General features: G+C 42.5%; 1 protein-coding gene across 1 annotated transcript in view; it reads right to left on the bottom strand.

Annotated features, from left to right (window-relative positions):
* Positions 1-18069, bottom strand: part of LOC147683379 (transcription cofactor HES-6-like) — a 36422-nt gene that overhangs the window by 9789 nt on the left and 8564 nt on the right. The window contains exons 2-3 of the mRNA XM_086944828.1: positions 9916-10011; positions 9107-9185 (exon numbers count right to left, since the gene is read on the bottom strand). Coding sequence (XP_086800954.1) covers positions 9107-9185; positions 9916-10011 — 175 coding nt within the window. The remainder of the gene's footprint in view (positions 1-9106; positions 9186-9915; positions 10012-18069) is intronic.

Here is an 18069-nt window from a genome sequence, read left to right as displayed (position 1 = left end):
AGATATTGAATCTCCTGTCCCAAGCTTCCCATGGCAGGGGCTTCCTTAAATGAACACTCCTAATGAACCTCACAGTAGATATCCTGACCATCCAAAACTGCCCGCCTCAACCCAATACCTGGACTCTCGTCTGCCTCCGACTGTGAAGCAAAACTGTTAACCGGCTAGGGATTCAAAGGTCCTTGTGTCCCATTCACTTACATTTCATTTTAAGTGACCAACATAGGTCTTTCACAGTCTAAGACAATTTAGGATCCCTGTGTGAGCCAGTCATAGATCTCTGCAAATGCCAGGTCAGCAGTGGCCATCTTGAATATAGGGATCATGGAAGCCACGTGTCACTTCGGTTCCCACACAGCTGCTTCAGAGTGGCAAGTCTTAAAGGCCCCAGAGGTGATGGCTTAGTTTGTTTATGCCTGTGTTGTCCAACGTGTGGTCCACGATCTGCAATGTCACCCATACAGTGACACAGATTTGATTCATAATTTTATTTCCATTGATGCATTTTAAAACATTTAAATATTTAACTGACGCTATATTAATTGCGTGTGTTTTAAATTGTGTATGTCTTTTATGGTCATCTAGGAAATGACCAAATAAAGATTACTTGAACTTAATTCATAACGATGTGCTTTCTTGCATTTAATTATATTACTGGCACTGTTGTTTGCAGCAGGACCATAAACTACTGAACTATTTCTCAAGATTAGTATTGTTCCCTGGTGGTTATAGAGAGATCTATGACCTGCAAGTTGCATTCTCTGTTGTGCAGGAAGCACATTATCATTGCTTTTAAACTTCATGCAAATGGTAACTAGTTCCACGTAAAACAATAAAGGTGCTTCTGCATTCACTGCCAAGGGTCTTAGTGGGCTGGTGAGCTGACGGTAGGATGGCAGGCAGTCACACGCACTGTGCCAACCAGGTACGTGCAAACCGAAATTGATAAATAACTGAGGTTTACACAAAGGCCTTCTGTTCTGTTGTGTACTGTCACTTGGAAAAAAGGCCTCTTTGATCACTTACTGACGAACAGGGCTTGAAAACACACTATTTGGCCCCATTATTTCAAGCTTTGTCTCAGTTGAGCCCCCACAAAGTCCTCCACGGGAGCGTCGGGTTAACAGACCCCTCCCCAGCCCCCCAATTAAAAGGAAACACATTTTGCCCTGTTCTATGCTGTTCCACATGCATCGCTTGCATTGTTATACAATCAGGGCCGGCCTTTGCTCATATAGAGCCTGTCAGAACCAAATGTGGTGCCCTCGCTTTTCATCCTGGTTGTAGCCTGTAACTTGAGATATACAAGGAGCAAACTGTTATCTCCATTAATTTAACAAATATGCACTTTCTTTACCTCCTAATACTTGAAGTCCTGTATTTATAGTGAGGAGCAACAAAACTGCAATGGCTAAAAGTCAAAGAAAAGGGGTAGAACTTCATAAAATACCACTAATCGAGGAGCTCAGTAGTTTCCTATTTGCCAGCATTATGTGACCAGAAAGATGTAAGATGTTTCATGTTTAGAAAACAATAATTAGAATTAAGTGTTATAAGAGGTTCTGCTGCTCCCGATTGAGACTTTCACTGCCAGGCTGTCTCCTGTCCTGTCTGCCTATTTCTTCCTTGCTGCTGCTACTAAGTACATTTTGACCACAGGGTGGGCAGTGTGGCATGGGAGGGGCGTATGACTACTGCTTTCAGACCTCGGCTGATTACACACTTGCCCACTCGTCCCCCATTCTCAACTGCATCACTCACAGCTCAGCTCCTTCCTGCAGGTGCCAAACTGTAAATGAGGAGGGGCAGAGAGTGAGATGGGAGCGCGAGAGGATATTAATGGGGCGCATGCAGCCTGTACAGGAAGACAAGAACGATTAAACACCAAGGGAGTAGCCAGAAAAATTGAAATACCGCCCCACTTCGATCCGTCCCTCTGAAGCAAGTGAGTGAAGCAAACAAACTCTACCCACTCTGGAGGAGGTCCCTTCATCTTGCCTTCCATCCATCTATCTCTCCATCCTTTTCGTCTTTCTTTCATGCATCCATCCATCTTTTCAAGTTTCCACCCATCCTTTCACCATTTCAGCCATCTACCCTTTCATCCTCAGTCTTGCATCCATCCTTCCACTCACACGTCCAACCATTCATCCATACTTTTTACATCCATCCGTCCATCAATTCACTGTCCCTTTATCAATCCACCCATCTACCCTTTCACCCTTCCATCCAGCCATCCATTCATCCATCTACCCATCCATCCAGCCTTTCATTATTCCAGCCATTTTCTTTCACCCACCAATGCAAATCTTCTTTTACCCTCCCATACATCAGTACTTTTACCTTCGCATCCATCCTTTCAGCCACAGTTTCTTCCTTATTTTCATAGGTCCTGCCTTTCACTCTTCCTTCCAACCCTCTCTTAGATTCCCTCTCTTTTCTCGTACTTCTTTTGCTGTGGTTAACCCCTGATCGCCGCTATCGTTTTTCTTTACTTTTGATTTTTTTTAAGCGCTTTTGTCTACAGTGCTTCAGACAGGACAGGCTCATAAATAACTATAATTGTCAACACCACCCCTGCTTAAGCTGTGAAGAGGGGGCGGGTGGGTCACGTCGTCAATGTTAAACACAGTGTGGGCTGACTGGCTGGAGCCATTTCAGAGTGAGACAGCTGACCTGCATGGACACAGCTCCTTTCGCCCCTTCTGAACGTCTACGCCCTGGGCATGGGCCCAGCTCTCCATCCTTAAGGCCGTCCCCCAATGACACATGATGCTGAAGAGGCTGTTTCAGCCCTCTGAGGCATTCTCTAGGTTATGGACAAATGCTTGTATAGCGATGGATATTTAAAATACTGAGTACTAGGCTTCTCCGGATATCACTGCTTTCAATTGTTTTTCCCTAATTCACATGTGATCAGGGCCATACATGCCACTGTGCCCTTGTTAGTGTGTAAATTCCATCACGTGTACCTTGTGAAACTTACTTGGTTCTATTGTAAACCACTCTGACACCTTTGGGTAAAGTTCGTACTATATAAAACTGCATTAAATAATTAAAAAAAAAAATTCTGATGGGCTGCAGACTCAGGGGCTCCTTTCAAAGTAGGATGGGTTCTATAAAGCCCAGTCCTAGTCACGGCCTCCTGCAGCGGGATGTTTATTTTAACATTTTTACCAGGGCTGATTTGGTAACGTGATATGTTCCATAAGTAAAGTGCTTTAATGTCCTTAGTCCAAGTTCGCGCTATATAAAACTGCAAAAACAGAACAAAAACGCTCAGTTTTTGCTTTACGGGCATACAGCAGGTAATCGTTTTAGGCCCCGATGCAAATGTAGTGCTGTTTGGTTGCTGGTTCTGTATGTAATTAAACTGGAAAGGAATATCGAGTTAAATTACGGGGGACAGTTATTGGTTGTGGTGAGTGGGTGGCAGAATCCACTTCCTTTCAACAGAAAAGGGCACATTCCCCTCATCCTCTGTAGAAAGAAGCAACATTTCAACAACCTAAAGAATGTCAATCCTAGCACTGACAAAACGTTCCAAGTAAAATGGCTACATACTTCCCTCTAGCGGCAAAGTAAGAGAATGCAGCGATGCCTAAAAATGAATGAACCGTGATGATCAAAAAACACTCTATCTCTACTGCACAAAATAATTTGTTTCCGTCCAAAAATGTGTAGTTCAGCGTAAAACAAGAAACAGCCAACATGTTTCTTCCTACTTTCTTCATCTTCCCTTCGGTTCTTGGTCACCGAATATGTAGAACGCTGGTCACTAAAATTAACTGAATAAAACAGCTAAATATAGCAATCTGCGGCATTTTGCTGTTATATATTTTAAGCTGTAAGAAGAAATTGCTTGCTACACGCTTGAAATACATAAAGTAACGTCTTCCTATTGAGTTCATACCCGTTTGTGATCTTATTTGTGTCCCTGTTTTTCACTGCTTTCAGGTCTTTGGTAGTAATCAGAGATGATAGAGGACTTTCCAAAACTTGTTAAAGGCAACGGGATAGAAAAAAAGTGTTTATGGGGGGAGTGGGGGCACTAAAAGGGGTGGGGCCTAAGAAGCGTAGTAAAGAATCCTTTCCGAGGGGCGTGGCCATTGTAAATAGGGGTGTTACTTAAAGAAGGTATATTAAAATCCTTTACATAGCGTGCCACCTGACCAGTATTTTGATGCTTCTCTATGACCTACAGTTATTGTAGCCATACATATCACACAATATCAGACATGCTCCTAAAACAAGCCAGACCTGCTTGCTTTGCCAATGCGTATTTGAAGTATCAGGAAAAGGAGCAATAACAATATTTTTGTTGTGAATAATAAGAATTGAAAATATTTCAGTTCTGGGAATATGAGACTTAAGAAATATTTCTCAGGTCAGTGGAAGGAGCAGGGTCTTCGGAGTCTCTCAATCGCTCGCATTCTTCCCATGCACACCAGCACTTTCTTCTGCAATGTCTCACTCGAACACCGCTTTTTTACCCACATCTTACTGAAATCCTACATCTGTCTATCCCACACACTAATGTCTTTCCTCTCCAGCACCCTCTTTTCATCCTCTCCAGCATGTACTTCCTTTTATCTTCTACACTTCACCATCTCCACTACACACAGCACCCACTCACCTGTAAGCACTGCATTTTCTTTTACCTTTGCCCTATAGACAGCTTTGTTCATCTTTCAGACAGAATCACAATCACAATTGGCACAAGAGGCTAGTGTTCTGTTGATGTAACTCAGATTTCATCTGGAGTCAGGCATTGCTTTATTTTTGTGCTTCAGACAGACTACATATAAAATGATGCACATTTTGGTGCAAGTGAAAAACACATGGCACATGAAACATGAAATGAGGCCTAGTCAGTCTGAAATGCTTGTGGTGAATTAACATGTGTTTTTACAGTGTAGAGAAAACTCATGATTTCAGTGGCCTCTTTAGCTTTGAAAATAATCATGGAATTTGTTCTCTCTTCCCAGTTCATTTTCTTTGTAATCTACACCAACATTACACACGTGGCAAAACACATTTTGCATGAAAAGCTATCTAAAACATTAGAGAATGTTGCTATGTGTATGTATAAACTGTGTGCGCTTTGAAAATTTGCACTGGTGCATGATTATGCTATGTTGTACATTGCACATTTTTGCATGTTGTGCACAAATGATAGAAAATCTGCTTTAAACTAATAGCTTTTGCTAGGTAATAACTAATACAGGGTACTAGTATGGGGGAGGTAAACATAATGGGTTTTATTTTCATAAATTAATACTCTTTTTGCGTTTATTTTTGTTTATGGGCCCACCATTAAATGTCTGCCTAAGAATCCAGCATGGCTGAGAATCGTGTTGAAATGAGAGATGCATGCACAGATTATGCCAGCTTGCCTCAAGTGGAGAAAGGAGTCAAGGCCACAGTGAACTGTACATTCTTGTTATCGTGCCAATGTACCAGTGTTTGTTGAAAGTATAATTCCTGCATGCGATGTGAAAGGAAGGAGGAAAGGGACTGATACATTTTTTCTGCCTTAATGTTGCACATTTGTATAATTATTAATTGTGAAACATAAGACTGTATTAAGCATTAATGCTTCCTTTGTTAAAACTGGTATGGGTTGTATTTCCCAATGAGAACAGGATGGTGAGACCCTCATATCATCTTTGCTAACCAATCACAGTGCAAGTTCTACTGAAATCTGCAACATTATTAGTATGGTCAGCCAAGAATTAGAGTATAAATAATGACCTTTTAGTGGGCGTGTTGGCTTTTTGCTTTTCAAGCCTTAAGCCTTAGGGCCTTAATCTGAGAGGGAGGAGAAGAGAAGAAGGAGATGAGATCAGACATCATATGGGTTAGGTATGCAAACATCACAGGTGCAGCCTGGGAGGAGATAGCATCTGAGGTGAGACAGAGGGAGGTGGGGGTTCTTGCTCATATTTTTTCAGAGAAGTTCTTGCACGTCATATTTTTGGCAAGGCAGATCACATTCCTCTGTGGTCTTGTGAAGGGCAGGCAGCCTCTCTCAGAGGAACAGTGCAGGGCAGAGAGTGCATCTGATGGGAACAGGTTTAGATTTAGATGCGAAAACTCTAAGTTTATGCTTTGGGTAATTAACTAGTTGTGAAAAGATTTATTTGTCTTATGCATTTATTTCTCTTTATGGGAGATTTTTAGCCAATTATTAATTATTGATTAGCCTTGCAAAATTTCACTCTTGAATTATATTTTCCTAAACTCTTTAAAGAATTCTGATTGACATTTGACGCCTCATTCCCTTCTTTTATGGAATGCTTTGAATGCAACCTATAATATGTTCTGTATTCATTCTATTTTTCCTGTTTTCAAAATTCTGTAACCTGATTGATATTTGACTAATGAATAAAGGGTCAAAGCAACTTAACTTTTGACTAGAAAATAAAACTCTTTAAAATACTCACCAACTCTCTTTATTGGCTTAAATAATAATTGTATTTTGATTTTTCATGTTTATGTAAAGTCTCCTGAAGGTGATACACAGTAGTACCTTTATGGCGGTAAAATAGAGGTAAATGGGGTTTTACATTGGTAAAATACAGTGAAATTACCGCTGGATCACTGTGTAATCTGCAGAGAGGCCAAGGACTGGAAAAGCACGTGTTCTGAACACAGTTATGACCCACTGATAGGTATTATTAGAAACTTGCACTACCTTCAGGCTCAACAGCTGAGGTCTCAATCAAAGCTAATTATAAATACACACCCCCAACCTGAACTCACATGGGTGGATTCGGTTCACAGTATGCAATGTACAAGAGTGATAAGCTGCATAAAAAAATGCAGACACACAACACCCTAGCACAATTCAACAGGTACATTATAATTTTTGGATTTTTTACTCTAAAAGGTGATGAGCCTCCTTGGGCGCTAGATGAGACTTTAGAGGGAAGAGTTGTGTGGGTCAGACCAGTATCAGAGGAACTATGATGTGAAACTGCAAATTTGCAGCATAATGCGGCACATTATGTGGGAGTATTATTTCACTTTTTTGACATTTTAATATGTTAATACTGTTCGACAAAAGTTCCAGCGCTAAGGTATCGGTTTAACACTTAAATACATAATTTAGCAACTAAAAGGCAACTCGCTGAGTTTTGAAAAGGTTCTCCCACTGTGCAGCACAATTTGTGGTAACTTTAGATCCGTTTGAGCTAAAAACTATTTTTTGTTGAAATGTTCAAATTATGCAGCAGATGACGAAACAAGTTTCAAGTGCAGTGACTCCATAATTATGCAGAAAACGCAGCACCTTCAGAATCACATAATCCCAGGGGCATGGCCTATATTGCATCCTAATTCTTTCTGTCTCTCAGCCTAACCTATTCAGAAACCTTCACCCTATCCCTAGTCCTATTTTTCACACGTACCCAAAATATAACTTTGAACATCACTGTAATCCTAACATAAACCATAACCATAAACACAACCTTAAATTCTTAATCTCAACATAACCCTAAATTTAATTTTCAATTTCACTCAAAAGCCAACCCCCACCCAACACCGTAGGACCGATTATACACGGGTCTGAGCGCAACATACAGGACATGCGACTGCCACACTGGTCGGCGTTTCTTTTCTATTATTACCTTCCTTGGCCCTTGATGGTAGATCCTTCCTAAAGGATAGACGGCAGTTATTCCTGTCTGCCTATCGTGACGCTCAAGTGAAGGACGCCCACAACATATATTTAAAAGTTCGCTGGCCTACTGGCTATCTCTCGATCGACTTTGGACTAGCACCTATGAGCTGGTGAATTCTAGCTTGCCACAAACTCCACATTAGGATTGATAATTCAAGAACAAGGCTAATTCCATACCTCTCCATCTTTATACTTCTTTCCGGACTTATAAGCTCCGAACAAGCCCTGACGAAGTTCTAAGTGAACGGAACGCTTTGGCTGAGATTTTAAAGATTGAAAAGAATAAATGAATTTTGCATAAATCCGAAGCCTTATTTTACTTTATCTTTTGGTGCACCATCCTTTCTTTTGCAAACCTTTGTATCTGTGTTGCAGTGGAGCATCAGTGCGGCGAGCTCCGGATGTATCTTGCACACATTTTGGACTTATATTTGGTACTAGGATTTTGAAGTGCTTAACCTTAGTCAGCTGCATTGTTATCTATTATAGCCAATACCTTATCATGATTATAACTAACAGCTTACTTTTTGTCCGTCCTGCCTTTCATCTCCTTGTTTGATTTGTCATTGATCTTTTTTTTTTTTGTGAATGGAAATATTGAGGTCCTCTAACGAACTTCATCAAGGGGGAGGAGATTGGACTTGATGCGGAAGAGACTTGCACTACAATGACCAGCAGTGGGGACAGGAGGCGGCAACCCAGTACATTGCCCAAGGGAATGTGGAACGAACAGAATGTGAACTTAATAGATTGTTTGTGCAGGTAGTGGGAGAAGATCGTTTGCATCTTAAAACGTGGATGTGTAACTGTCAGGAGTTATCCAGACAGGGTGAGGTGCACTTACCAGCTTTAAGGACAAAGATTTATATACTGGGATTGGTGGAGGAATTGGGGATTCTCAATAGATGCTACAGGGCTTGGTGTGTCAAAAAAAAACAATATTGGCAGAGTTTTTCTTTTTTTAAATGACCAGGTGGGGGAGAGGTTAGGAAACTATTTGGTTGATGTTCAGTTAATTGTTGGGGACTTCAGGGGTACAAAGAGGACTTCAGCTGCAGCAGCCACAGTGCAGCGCATGAGCAGGCTGGCCATAAGACTGGTAGGTCATGGTAAGTAGAAACAACAGAAGGTCAGTTGATGTTAAATAAGTGTCAAGAGGCCCCAAGTGGGAGGGAATGACCAAAAGGGCAGATAGGTTGGTCATGAAATGGGAGAGGAACTTCAGAGTTAAATTGGTGTTTTAAACGGGTGGTAAGAAATAATGCAATACCTTGTTTAACGATTAGGGTTAGGTAAGTGTGCAAGAAGGCAGGAGGCCTGGGTTGTAAAATGTGATGTCTCTGGTTAGCAACTTTTTTGATAACTCCAAGGCACTTTGCCAAGGTTCCTTTGCCAGATCCTCTAAAGTGGCGCCAAACTCACCAGCCATTTTGTCCCCCTGAATGTTCTGCAGATGCTGCACCGTCATCTCCAGGATGTCTGCCTTTTCCAGTTTGGATTGCTGCCAGAGAGAAGCAAAGTAGAACAGCATCTTAAAACCACAAGTTTTGAAAGTATCCCCACAACATGTAATGTTGGTTGCCTTCTGTTCACAACTATAATAACAGTTTTTGTTGCTACCCCAGCCCTAGTGCTTTGTTGTATTGGAAGTATCAGGTGTCTCTGTTTTCCCACTCAGCTATGCTTATTTTATGGGCCTGCAGCTCAGGCATTGTGGCGCTCTGCGGCATTAACTTGTTTTTTTTGCAGTTTTATATAACACAATCTCAACCCGAAGGTATCAGAGTGCTTTACATGAGCACCAGTTGCATTACATATTTTTTAAGGCACGGGGAGATTTAGGGGCATATTATCAAGAACAGGCGCTAAAATGATCGTCGCTTTATCGGCAGGAAACTGCCGCTAAAGCGGCGATAATGGGCTTGATAATATGCCCTTGTGAATTCCTATAGCAGCCCAGGTTCTGGTGTTAACTTGGGCTTCTATGGGAATTCACAAGGGCTTATTATCAAGCCCATTATCGCCGCTTTAGCTGCAGTTTCCTGCCGATAAAGCGGCGATAATTTTATCGCCTGTTCTTGATAATATGCCCCTAAGTTATTTGCCCAGAATCACAGGATGCTTGAGCCTCCCGCCAGACACAGACCTGGCTCCCCAACTTCAATGCCGGCCGCTTCACCCATTAAGCTACATTCTGACCCCTCCGAGTTAATTTCGGGCTCGCAACTTACATCGAGTCGAAAGGCTCCAACAACAGTCTCCTTTAGCTTGTCCAGGCAGCTGTTGATACGTTCTCTTCTTTTCCTTTCGATTAGAGGCTTTCTCAGCTGGAACCGAAGAATGGAGAAAACTCAATCAAGTTGCGATCATTCAACTAGGCATAACAAGTACAACTCACAGCAATTTCTTACTTACTTCTAATGAATCCCATGTTGTAGAATGATAGCAGTTTATTTACCTTCGTGGGAAAGGAAGTGTTTACATCAAGGAAGGATTCGTCAGAAGGAGTTAACTTTTATACTTAAGAAAAACTTTAAAGTTCCGTTAAGCTCAATGAGTGAGGAACAGTCACACCAGGGAATTGCAATGACCCACTGTATGATTCAAAACATAAAAATTGGAAAATCTCCAGGTAAGGTACTATTCAACTTTAGCTATCCATCTTACCATGAAGTGTGAACAAAAGATTGGGGTAGAGTGTGCTTCAGTGTGTGAGAGTTGATTGCTAAATGAATGCATTCATTGAGGCAGAGATTGATAGCATGGATCCATTTTTTTTAGTTTTATATAGCGAGAACTCGACCCGAGGATATCAGAGTGCTTTACATGAGCACCAGTTGTGTCACAGAGGGACACATTCATTTGTTAGGCACAGGGGGCTTATTTATGAGCCCTTGCAACACTTTTGCGCTGCCGGTGTGTCACTTTTTGTAACGCACCGGCAGTGTAAAAAAAGTGCCATGTTGCGCCATATTTACGAAGTGACGCATCTAGGCAGATGCGTCACTTTGTAAACCTCTGCGCTACATTATACCTGTGTCAGATATCATGTATGCAGGGTGGGCGTTCCCCGCAAGAAAGGGTTGTAGGAGTGGTGCAGTGAAATCTATACAATTTCACTGTGCCACTTCTAGGACGCCAATGCGTCAAAACCTTATGCCTGCCTCATGGCAGGCGTAAAGGTGACGCAGGCCCTTTCACGTGGGGCTTGCTCCATGTGAAAGGACACATTGCTGGAGTTGTGTCTGTTTTCAGACACACCCCAGCAATGCGTCACTTTTGCACTGACAGACACGTCAGTAATTCTGATGTATCTGTCATTCCTTGTGACATGATGCGTCATACAGTAAATATGACGGATCCATCATGTCGCACGCAGCGATGCAACACTTACCATAAATGAGGCCCAGGGAAAGTAAGTGATTTGTCCAGAATCACAGAACAGTGACCTTCCCTGCCGAAATTCAAACCTGATTCCCCAGCTTTTGAGGTCGACCGCTTTAGCCGTTCGGCCACATGGTTCTCCATCAGTGTATGGGCTATTAGTGAGTAAAAACATGCAAGATTGTAGACTTGTGGGGACAGATTAACTAATTGTTCATACAATGCAGCACAGCAACCAAAGATGCTGCACTGGTTGAGAGAAAGGGAGAGAAAAGAACAGCGTCATTTTTACTACAATTTAGTGATGTGCCAACGCAATGCACCAGAGTGGAATGGAGGGAGCAGTCTGCCAAGTATAGATTTTGTACTAGAATGAAATCCTTCCAGAACACAAATGATGCTTTAATCATTTTCTTACTTTGTATGCGTGCCCTACAGCTGAGTTGGGAAAATTTGATTCTTCTAAAACTTGCTCCACTGTTACGCCTGCCTCGAGTAGGTTAGGAGATGGAGATTTGTATGAATGAATGAATTTATTAATTAAACATTTATAAAGCACACTGTCACCCACTGGGAGAATCCTGGCGCTTCAGGTTGTGAACTGATATCCCAGAAAAGCTAACTAGACGAGGGAGTGGCAAAGTGCGTCGGGCCAGGAAAAGCCAGATCTTCTGGAAGATCCTCAGATTCTATGAATCAAAGGGACTGGGGAGTTGATTCCATGCAGTAGCTTCCAATACTGAAAAAGCTTTGCCACCTTGCGTTTTAAGTCTAAACAGGGGAGGGGCTGTGGATTTGAGAATGTTCATGTGGGAGGATCTGAGAGCTCTGAGGGTTGTATAATGCGAAAATCTGGCCTTCAAATATTTTGGACCAATGGCTTTGGAAGCTCTGAAAACTAGTTCAAGAAAATTATAGAGGATTCGTTTGGGTACTGGGAGCCAGTGTAAAGCTTTCAAAGCTGTAGAAGCTGAACTACATCTGGGAAGCTTCAGCACAAGTCGAGCTGCAGTATGCTGTACCATCTGAAGTTTATCAAAGATGGATTGTGGGGCACCTGCAAAGAGACTACTGCAATAATCCAGTCTGGATGTAATAAAACGTATGTATCAAAACCTATGGGTGGTTGCCTGGGAACACCCGTATACCATCCAAAGGATGCCCCCTTAACCCAAACTGGGCCACTGTTTGAAGGGGAATCTAGGGGTCGTGGTCCAAGGTCCAAGCCCCTATAATCAAAGTCACTTAACTATGCCAAGACGGGTGTCAGAAAGGGCATTCAGAATGGCTTGTCTTACAAGTTTGTGGGAATTCAATCGAGTGATTGATCTTAAAGAGATAAACAACAAATCAAGTTCCTTTCTCTCAGATGGAGTGGGATCAAGGATGTTTCTGTCTAGCGCCTCCTGCTGAATATTTCTTGTTCAGCAACCTTCAAGATGCTCAGTTCCTCATCCCATTACAAAGGCGGTGTGCCTGCTCCTGGAGACCCACAGATGGGTTTTCGCTCTAAGGGAAGTTTGTTATGGACCCACTCTGGGTTCAAACGTCTATTGCCACATTTGTCCCTGATCAGCCTTTCGGAACGTACCAACAACGTGTTCTTAAAGGTCTGATGTCTCAAACTGCATCTAAAACTCAGAGCCTGTTCCATTCAACAGTAGCTTCCAGCATAGTGGACTATCATAGTGTTCAATTATCATCAGCGCTGCTGTCTTGGACCAGCACAGGAAACCTATGGAGGGCCTCGTCATGCCTCCTATAGCACAGGCAAGATCAGCAAAGATGCCACAGCATGGAGGGCCTAGATATGCCTCCTCTACACAGGTAGATCACCACAGATGCCACAGCAAACCTATGGAGGGCCTCGTCATGCCTCCTATAGCACAGGCAAGATCAGCAAAGATGCCACAGCATGGAGGGCCTAGATATGCCTCCTCTACACAGGTAGATCACCACAGATGCCACAGCAAACCTATGGAGGGCCTCGTCATGCCTCCTATAGCACAGGCAAGATCAGCAAAGATGCCACAGCATGGAGGGCCTAGATATGCCTCCTCTACACAGGTCGATCACCACAGATGCCACAGCAAACCTATGGAGGGCCTCATCATGCCTCCTATAGCGCAGACAAGGTGAGCTCAAATGCCACAGCAAAACTTTGGAGGACCTTGTCATGTCTCCTCTAGCACAGGCAAGATCAGCAAAGATGCCACAGCATGGAGGGCCTCGTTATGCCTCCTCTGCACAAGTGGATAAACGCAGATGCCACAGCAAACCTATGGAGGGCCTCGTCATGTCTCCTCTAGCGCAAATGCCAGCAAAAGAGGTGGTCGGGCGATATTGCACTGGATTAGGTCAGGCTAATTGGAGAATGCAAAAAGAACAATTGGTGGACAGAATGTTGAACAACGTCAAATATTCACCCCGTACAGAGATCTGGACCTAAATCCATTGGTTTTTTGCTCCCCATGCCATTCCAGTTTAAACCCAATCACATGCAAATCAGCTCTGACCCTGCTCCCCATGAGAACAGTCCAGCCCAAACTGGCAGGCTAGATTCTCCCTGGACCAGAAACAAGCATCCTGAGACCGGTTTCAGGGTTTTACCCCTCATCAGGCAGGCTTGCTTTACTCCAGTGGCACGGAGAACATGGGACCCACATCTGGGCGTGCCCATCCCACTCAGAGTGACAAATGCAAAAAGAACAATTGATGGACAGAATGTTGAACAATTTCAAACATTCACCCCAGTACAGAGATCTGGGCCTAAATCCATCGTTTTTTTTGCTCCCCATGTCATTCAAGCAAGTGGAGCCGACCAACTTTCCAGCTAAGGAGAGCAGTCAACAGTCATGCTTGCCCTCCTACTTTACACACTGCACATTCAGGATCTGCTGGTGCTTCCAACATAAACACTATGGATGCCACGCATTACATCAGTCAGCAGGAAGTGCCATGTTCCAGGTGCTCACTTGGTACATTATTTTGGTCAAAGGTTATTCTTGGTCTACTGTTTGTTGTTTGCCTCGTTCACAACTTAATGTTGTCTTGTCCTCCCTTTTGCTTGTTTCCTCCATTCTGAAGTTTGAGCCTGCTCCTCTGAGAACTGCAGTTATAAGCTTTTGTGCCATCTCCATGGAGATTTTCTCTCTTAAAACTAAGGGGCATATTTACAAGAAGCTTGCGCTGCCACTGCGTAATTAGTTTTTACACAGTGGTGTTGCTTTCTTTGCTGTTTATTTACAAGGTGACGCATCTGGGCAGATGTATTACTTTTCTTTGGCCTGTGTTGGTTTTTACCTTCATCAGAATCGGCGGGCTGTGTTAGTTTTAATATATGCAAGGTAGGCATTCCCACCTAAAATTCCCCGAAAAATGGACACAGTGTTTTTTTATGTCATTTTTGCGAAAGTGACGCATCTTCGAGAAGCGGGCCGCTGAGCTTGAAATACGTCAAAATTACCATGCCTCTAAATCCCAGGCATAGGAATGGCGCATTGGCTGTGGGATATGTATCTGACCAGCAGAAGTAACTTGAACTATTGTAATCTACAATCAGGTCACATCCTATCAAGAGGTAAGTGCACACATAAGGTAGGTAACACAGTAAATATCACAGAACACACCTTCACAGACTTGTATGCACTCACATTGTACTTTCACATAACATGACACAAATACGTAGACATAGTGGCACACATAAGTACACTATGCCCACTTGTATGCGTGACATCCATGACAAATGTAATAGAGAGCAAGGTGAGTTTTTCACCTCTTCTCAATCTATTACATTGATCCCCACACAAGGCTACTAGCGTTGGTCAAAACTAATGCATTGCTGTAGTTGCATTAGTCTTATGACCAACTACAGCAATGCGCTACTTTTGGGCAGGAAGCCTTGCAGCATCCTACTCATGAATGAGTCTGAATTTCTGACTCATCCATGGGACCTTGCGCCATGAAGCACCGTATTGTAAATATGGCAAATCTATTGCATCGTAAGGCTTTTTGCTGCAGGCGCAAGAAATTTTAACACATCGCTTCCTTGGCGCAGCAATGTGTCATCTCTTGTAAATAAGGCCCTTAGAGGCTTGTTTACAAGCCCCTTGCACCACTGGTGCCTCAATTTTTATAACATAAAAAGTGACGCAGTAGACCACTTGTCAAGTGGGTGAATATCTTAGAGACTTGTAAAACTAAAAGAGAACAAGCATTGGCAAAGCCAATAACAATAGGTTTCGCCTATACAAGAGCTATTGGCTGTAGCAATGTGTTTTTGCCATGTTGTACACCTGTGGGGCAGCTGTTCAGCATGGCTAAAATGTACTAGCGTGTAGTATACTAGGGTGGAGTGGGGGGGGGGCGGGGAGCAGAGTGTTGTAGACTTGATTTGTTGGAGTACAGTGTCGTAGAGGAAGTAGTGTCGTAGAGGGGTTAGAGGTCAGTGTCAGAGAGTGTCATAGAGTGCAGTGTCATAGAGTGGGGTGCGTAGAGTGGGATGGAATGGAATAGGATGCTGTGGGTTGGAGTTAATTGAGGTAGTGGGATGGATTGTATTGGAGTAGATTAGGGTGGATTGGATTGGGGTAGAGTGGGTTGAATTTTGTATTTTTTTTTAATTTATGATCACAGGTAGAAACAATACATTGCATTTCAATTAACTTCAAGAGACACATAAACTGATACATTTTCCATGATCCCCCAATTCGCACACATATTCCTAAAATAAACCAATATGAAAACCCTAGTACAATTTGCAGCACTTCCTTTTTCTTGATAGCAATTTGCTTCTCCCCTCCTCAAATATTTTGAAAGTTCACTAAAGGCCCTATTCTTTGGATATATGGCTTTTTCTTAGATTTCACCTGCTTCACCTTATAAACCCATGAGTCAAAAGATGGAGAATCCACCAGTCTCCATTGTTGTAATATCAAGAATGTGGCCACTAGAGAAGCAATGAATATTACCTGCTTCTGGTGAACAGGTAGATTAAGGGGCTGATTACGATGTTGTGACGGGTGCCATGACTAATTGCCAGTGTTCCCACCAAATGTAAATTTATTATGACTTTTGGTTCTGCCTTGTTATATAAATTCTGCAGAAGCCTTATTAGTCTAGGGGAAGTTAAACCTGTATAAAATGGCAAATAAAATCTCCCATTGAACTGGGTCAAAGGCCTTCTCTGTGTCTATCGTAATGATGGCCGCTTTTACTTTGTTATTTGCAAAGTAATCGATAGCTTGTATCAAAAAGTTGGCATTGTTTGCAATTTATCACTCTGGTAGGAAACTGCACTGGTCCCTGGGGACAACTTCTTGCACCAGGGGTGTTATTCTTGAGTCAATAATCTTTGTAAATATTTTATAATCATTATTCTACAGGCTAATAGGGAGATATGAACCTGGCTTATCGGGCAGTTCGTCTTTTTTCAAAAAGCTCACCATTATAACCTCCATAAAAGATCTATGTATCTGGCAGCCATCAAGCATTTTGTTAAATAATTTGACTAATATTTCAACAGTTTGGGAAATAAATGTTTTATATAGCTCAGCGGGCAATCCATATCTGGGCAATCCATATCTCTCATAGGCTTTCCCGTTGGGAAAGGTCTTAATAGCTTTCTGGTCTTCGGTAATCATAATTCGAACCACCACCTGAACCTATAGTTCTCTACTGATGGTACCCAGGTCGATTGCTTGAGATAATTGCTAATTATTTCTGGGGGAACAGTAGATGGGGAGACATATAGCTTGGTATAGTGCATAAGGAAAACCCTGTCTATATCCTTGATTTGGTCTACTGTCTGGCCCCTGTCTTTATCTTATATCGATTTGATGGATGCGTTGTTATACCTTTTCCTTTACTGACCAAAACCAGAAAACTCCGAGCATGCTTGCTTTCTTTATACTATTGCTGAAAGCATGTATTCTGGTTAACTTTTGTCTGGGACACATAATGATCCTTTAGTCGCTGTCTGGCTTGTTGCTTTCTGGCTTCCCTCAGTCTAGGAATAGTATGTCAAGTGCATCTGTGTTGCTTAATCTAAATCTCACTGGAGTGTCAATGATTGTTTCCTCCTTATTTTGCCTATATTAGCATTATAAGAAACTGCTTCATCCCTGATGAAGGCCTTGCTTGCCTCCCAGACGAAAAATGTAGAAGCCAAGTCTATATTTCTCTCTAGGGAATCAATTTTGTGTGGTGCGGATTGTGTCTTAAGGTGGGTTTCCTGATGTAAAATTATTTGCACTTGAGCTGACATAAGCCACTGGAGTATGGATTTTAATTTTACTTGATTACTTGCCCCATTACTATTACATGAAGATATCCTTATGAATTGCCTATTCAACAAGGAAACCTTTGTAGTTGTTTAGCCCCATTGATTGCCCAGTTCTAAAACCATGTCGCCAGACCCCCTTTATTGTATGCTGCCACTGAGGATCTTCGTAATTGTGAAGTACTTGAACCTGTGAACCCAAGAATACTGCCCCTTCCTTTCTTTTCTACCTGTGTTTTCTCCCCTTCTCAAACCCCTCAAACCCCAGCTGGCCTGCCTCTCTCTCCCTACCACTTCTGGAGCCCTAGCCATCACAAGCTCCCTCCCATGCACTGTCCTAACCCTTGTGTGACCGGCCCCCTCCCCTTTTGACCCCAACCCATCCCCCTAAATGAGTGCCATGACAATCTGGACCTGCATTCTAGGGGTAGTGAGGGCAATCCTATTGAAACAATTGATAAACACCTTGGCTATTGCTACTGCTGAACATCGTAATATGGGACTCAGTCACTAATGATCACCTTGCTAGGTACTGACTATATTTGATCCTTGCTCCCCCCTTTTAAAGAACTACCATCTACCCATTTCAAATATCAATTCATGTATTTTATATGCAATAACCAATACTCCTTGTCTGATGTTGTCAATAACCTCCATGTATATCAGCATAAACAACCCTTATTGCCTCCTGAAGTGCCTCTTCTTCTTCTTCTTCCCCCTG

The sequence above is a fragment of the Lissotriton vulgaris genome, chromosome 11, assembly GCF_964263255.1.
Source record: "Lissotriton vulgaris chromosome 11, aLisVul1.2, whole genome shotgun sequence".
Lineage (NCBI taxonomy): Eukaryota > Metazoa > Chordata > Amphibia > Caudata > Salamandridae > Lissotriton > Lissotriton vulgaris.
The sequence above is the reverse complement of the archived record's forward strand: the minus strand, read 5'-3'. Positions and strand labels throughout refer to the sequence as shown.